The 6,000-nt window shown below is 38.2% G+C and overlaps 1 protein-coding gene across 2 annotated transcripts in view; it reads left to right on the forward strand.

The window, feature by feature from the left end:
- dock11 (dedicator of cytokinesis 11) overlaps positions 1 to 3,415 on the forward strand; it is a 187,251-nt gene extending 183,836 nt beyond the window's left edge. For both annotated transcript variants that reach the window (XM_041220293.1, XM_041220292.1), the window contains one exon: positions 2,011 to 3,415. In XM_041220293.1, the coding sequence (XP_041076227.1) occupies positions 2,011 to 2,136 (126 nt within the window). In that variant the 3' untranslated portion in view covers positions 2,137 to 3,415. The remainder of the gene's footprint in view (positions 1 to 2,010) is intronic.
- Positions 3,416 to 6,000: the final 2,585 nt, after the last annotated feature.

The following is a 6,000-nucleotide window of genomic DNA, read 5'->3' on the forward strand; positions in this document are numbered from 1 at the left end:
ACCTGCTCGAGGATCTTTTCTCCGAGTAGACTAGTTCCCTTGTTATTTAAATGCAGTCCATCCCGTCTATACAGATAGTCCTCGTTGTAGAATGTGGTCCAATGATCAAGATAGGTGAAGCCTTCCCGTGTGCACCACGTCTTCAGCCATTCGTTTTGATTAATTATTTCCAGCTGTCCATATGGTCCTTTGCAAGGTGCGGGTAGTATACCAGAAAATACCACAGTTTTGGTTTTCTCTTTTAATTTCCTTCCTAGCTCTCTGAATTTGTTTTGCAGGGATTTTGGTCTGTCTCTTCCAATGTTGTTTGTACCGATGTGGACGACTACTACCGGGTCGTCTCCTGTTCGTTCTAGGAGCCTGTCCACGTTTTCAGTGATGTGCTTGACCGAGGCTCCCGGAAGGCAGCACACTGTTGTAGTAAGGGGGTCCAAACTGCGAATTGAACTTGCTGTGTTTCTCAATATGGAGTTCCAAACAATCATGACCTCCCTTCTTTTTGCTGTCAGGTCACCACTGTCAATAGGGTCCTGGATGTTGTTCCTTTCATTCTCTTGTTGTTGGTTCTGCTCATCAAAATTCTGAAGTGACTCAAATCTGTTGGTTGTTTTGATTTCTGGTGGTTGTGTTTGAGGAAGTTTCTTTTTTTCCCTGCTTCTGCCTACCTGAACCCAGCTGTTCTGACCTTCTATCTCCCTGGTGGCTTTCAGTCTGTTAGGGGTGATGCAGACTTCCATGAATTGTGGGTGTGCCAGTTCCTCAAGATCCTGTTGCTGTCTCACTTCTTCCAGCTCCATTTCTAGCATACTTACTAGTTTATGCAAATCCTGGATCGCGCAGCACTTTACGCACACTTGGTTTAGCTCCGCTGGGTTTTCTCGGATTTCCCACATCAAACAGGTGTCACAGATTACTGGCTTGAAGACCATGTTGAGGGTTTTTTTTTTTTTTTTTAAAGTCAACGAGTTCCCCAAATTGCCAGAACATTTTCGCAAAATCCTGAGTTTATTTGGAAGCACTTAAATTTTCAAGTAGCTGTTCTCGACAATGAACCTTAACAAATCAAAACACAGATTAAGGCTTATGGATGAACAATTGGCTGCTGTGTTGTGAGTGACTACAGCTAAGGATATACAGCCAGATATCAAGACACTGGTGTGAGAAAAGAAGGACCAAGTGTCCTGACAGAAGTCATAAAAATGTACATTTCATAGTGGTACTGTGTACTAAATCGCATTTCCACAGCTTGCCAGTATCCTTTTTTTCAATGGTACTAAAAACGTTATATTTTGGAATATAAGTTAAATATTGAGACTAAGGGGTAGATGTACTAAGATGGGCCAGTTGCAGCGCAAACATACCGCAATTTGCATTTACGTTACGACAATTCGCAAAGTGCACATTTTGTCATATGTACTAAGAAAAAAAAAACTGTTATATCGTGGAATGGGGGTGAGGTGTTTTGTGTACAGTAATATATTTGAGATATTGGCCTACACACAATTTTATAGACATTTTTAGGTATATTACTATGTGTAATTTTTTTTTTTTTTTCGGTGCATCCCACCAAGTGAAGAGTCCTAATTTAAATAGCCGATGTTGCCAAATGAGTTTGACACCCCTAACATAGACTGTGACAGACCAGAGCACTGCTGCACACACTCCAAATTACTTCAAATTACTACAAGACTCAGGAATGTCTGCTGATATTGCTGTTACACTAGTAGTGTTGCAGGGTTCATCCAGATATTCCATTGCATATGGATAGACAAGTTTAGAAAAGTTTTTACATGTATAATACATTCTGTACATTTATAAAAAGAAAACACCTGCAAAAAGAAAAATCTATCCTGTTGACCTGTGATTTGTTCTAACCTTGTGCCTCTCTCCTCTTAAACATGCTGCCTTGTCATTCAGCTATAAGGACACTGGGTAATCTTTTAAGCACAATTATTGTAATTTCATTTGATAAGCCTCATTTCTGATCTGTTGCCTTTGATGTTCTTTTAGATTTTCCAGGAAGACATGATGCGTTCCCTGCTGCAGAACTCTCTGCATGTCTTCAGAGCGATCAGTGGGACCTCTTCCGAGATGAGCTTCGGGTCTCCCCAGCATTCCTATCCTACTGCCATGTAGGTCTTTATCAGGATCAACACAAGGCTGAAACTGTCAAGTATCTCCTTACTCAGTAAAAACCTATAAAACATTGATTCTTCAAAACACATGATTATCAAAAATTGTGTGTCGTCAGAAGAGTTTAGATAATTGAGTTTCACTGAATCAGGACAGCCTATGTTTGTTAAAGATTGATCTGCTTTCTCTGACAGCTTTACTGGTCAACGTCAAAGAAGGTGCTTATTTTTTGGTTTAGATTTTTTGCCAGTTATGAGATTGATTTGCTAAACAATTCATACTTTGCTATAAGAATTGGTGTTGTACTGTGATTTCCCAATGCAGTACAATATTGATCATGATTAAGAATGGTGTTGTACTGTGATTTCCCAATACAGTGCAATATTGATAATGGTGCACTAAGAGAAGTGCCTTGGTGGTGAAGGTTCCATCAAATCTTCAGAGCAGCTTCTGTTACTTTATACTTTACAGTACAGCAGAATGAAAGGACAGTGTAGCCCCTCAATAAACACTGCTGATGCTGTACCATTGAGAGGCGGATATTGTTGGGGAACACTGCTCCAGTTTGAAGATTGCTTTCATTAAAGGAGGGTTACTGTATTAAATTATCTCAGGTATCACATTTTTTTAATTCCATTTAGTCTTGTCCTCTCCTTCCTACCCACAAACATGGTGCAAGTGTCTCTCAAAACTGCAACAAACAAATATATCTACTTCCTGTTCAGATTTACAACACCCATCTCTTACTCAAGAAACCAAGTAGAATGTGACAGTGAAGATGCAGAATGCTTTTCCCCTCAAAGAAATGTTAAAAACTGATGATTACCTGACTGGAGGAGAAATACTGTACACTGCAATGTCTTATTAGATACATTGCAGAGCTTCAATTGACATTTTAAGTCATTAGCTATTATGTTTAAACTACATATTCCCATGGTTTATTGCTTAAATATGAGTGACCTGAGAGATGCATTATGATCTGGGTAAGGAGGATTCACCTGACAAGGACTAGTATAATCTTTGGGCATATTGAATGTGATTGTACTGAGGTAAATGGTCACCTCTCACTATTGCTGATTCATTTAATCTCAGAAAGTACAAATGTTATCAGTGTACTCATGTATTCAATGATAAAAATGTTTGATGCAATATTAATAGTCACAAATCTCACTTACCAATATTTGTTTGCAATTCATAAGCAAGTGCAAATGCACACACACCACTTTTGCCGTAGTACAAACACAATGAATTTGGTATATATATATATATATATATATATATATATATATAATATCTAATATATATATATATATATATATATAATATATATATTATACACACACACACACACACACACACACACACACACACACACACACAGTGGCTTGCAAAAGTATTCAGACCCCTGACCAATTCTCTCATATTACTGAATTACAAATGGTACATTGAAATTTCGTTCTGTTTGATATTTTATTTTAAAACACTTTGATATTTTATTTTCAAAATCAATTATTGTAAGGTGACATTGATTTTATGTTGGGAAATATTTTTAAGAAAAATAAAAAAAACTGAAATATCTTGCTTGCATAAGTATTCAACCCCCATACATTAATATTTGGTAGAGCCACCTTTCGCTGCAATAACAGCTTTAAGTCTTTTGGGGTAAGTATGTACCAGCTTTGCACACAGTGTCAGAGTGATTTTGGCCCATTCTTCTTGGCAGATTTGTGCTAGATTGTTCAGGTTGGTTGGACGACGCTTGTGGACCGCAATTTTCAAATAGTGCAACAGATTCTCAGTGAGACTGAGATCAGGACTTTGACTTGGTCACTGTAGGACATTCACCTTTTTGTTCTTGAGCCATTCCAATGTTGCTTTGGCCTTGCGCTTGGGATCATTGTCCTGCTGAAAGGTGAATTTCCTCCCAAGCTTCAGTTTTTAGCGGACTGAAGCAGAATCTCTTGCAGTATTTTCCTGTATTTTGCTCCATCCATTCTTCCTTCAATTGTAACAAGATGCCCAGTCCCTGCTGATGAAAAGCATCCCCACAGCATGATGCTGCCACCACCATACTTCACTGTAGGGATGGTGTGTCTTGAGGCGTGGGCAGTGTTAGGTTTGCGCCACACATAGCGCTTTGAGTTTTGGCCAAAAAGCTCTATCTTGGTCTCATCTGACCACAAAACCTTTTCCCACATCGCAGCTGGGTCACTCTCATGCTTTCTGGCAAACTCCAGACGTGCTTTCAGATGGTACTTTTTGAGTAACGGCTTCTTTCTTGCCACCCTCCCATACAGGCCAGTGTTATGCAGAGCTCTTGATATGACTGACTGGTGCACCATTACTCCACTCCCGCCATTGAACTCTGTAGCTCCTTCAAAGTGATTGTTGGCCTCTCTGTGGCTTCTCTCACAAGTCTCCTTCTTGTTTGAGCGCTGAGTTTTGAGGGATGGCCTTTTCTTGGCAGTGCCTGGGTGGTGTGATGCAGCTTCCACTTCCTGATTATTGATCCAACTGTGCTCACTGGGATATCCAAACACTTGGATATTATTTTGTACCCTTTCCCTAATCTATCCATTTGTATTACTTTATCTCTAACTTCTGTAGAATGCTCTTTGGTCTTCATTTTCCTTCAGATTCACAGCCTTACCAATGATCCTTCTACAGTGGGTTTTTTATCCAGAAAATGTGACAGCAACTTTAATGGTTCACAGGTGGAGGCCAATGGTAAGGTAATTGTGTCCTCATTTGGGCAATTTCTTTCATCAGTGCAAACTGGGAGCTTCCACAGCACAGGTTGAATACTTATGCAAACAAGATATTTCAGTTTTTTATTTTTCTTAAAAATATTTCCCAACATAAAACCAATGTCACCTTACAATAATTGATTCTGAGTTTCAGTGTTTAAAAATAAAATATCAAACAAAACGAAATTTCAATGTAGCATTTGTAATTCAGTAATATGAGAGAATTGATCAGGGGTCTGAATACTTTTTCAAGCCACTGTGTGTGTGTGTGTGTGTGTGTGTGTGTGTATACACACACACACACACACACACACACACACACACAGAGTGTGAAATGTTGTTGCACTGAAAAAAATACATATGCAGATTTCTATCTTATACTGTATAATAATATATGAAAGAATGCTGGAATCTAAAAAAAGATACAATCATTGTATAATGTGCTTTATGAATAAACATGTACTATGAAACATTTCATATTTTTTCCTGCAATATATTTATCTTTTTAAGTTGCCATGACCTGTTTTTTTTTTACAATATATGTTTTGAAAATACATTGTTAAGAATCTATTTTAACCTAAATTCTGTACAAGTAATGAAAGAGTTAACCTACATTGCAGAATATGGTGATGGCCTTTCTCTAGTTGTTCCGGTTCCGGGTGAGTTCAAAATAAACATGTTGCTTACACGAATGCTTGTATCTGTGTCTGTGTGTGCTCCGTCCGTATGTTGTGTAAAACACAACATGGTGTCAGAATAGACTGAACCCCATCACTGTATATGTATAAAGAAATGGGAATAAAGCCAGTCGCTTTGAAAAGAAGTGGAAATAAATGAAAACGAAGCAGTAACACAAATGTTACGATAAAGTTTCTGCAGAGTGGAGAACACAGCCTGCAGCAGCACATTCAAAAAAGCAGAGGCCAAGGGAAAGCTGGGAAAAAGAAAGAAAAAAAAGTGAGATATGCTAAGAAACTGTTTAAATACTATGAGCAAATAAGGAAAATACAGAGAAAATAAGTGATGCACACATATGAAGAGATAAAAGGGCGCGTTTCCTACAGTAAAAAAAAAAAAAAAACGTAACTGACTTTAACTGCAATGGAGTCGATATTCACTA

Source organism: Polyodon spathula, chromosome 20, assembly GCF_017654505.1.
Source record: "Polyodon spathula isolate WHYD16114869_AA chromosome 20, ASM1765450v1, whole genome shotgun sequence".
Taxonomy (NCBI): Eukaryota; Metazoa; Chordata; class Actinopteri; order Acipenseriformes; family Polyodontidae; genus Polyodon; species Polyodon spathula.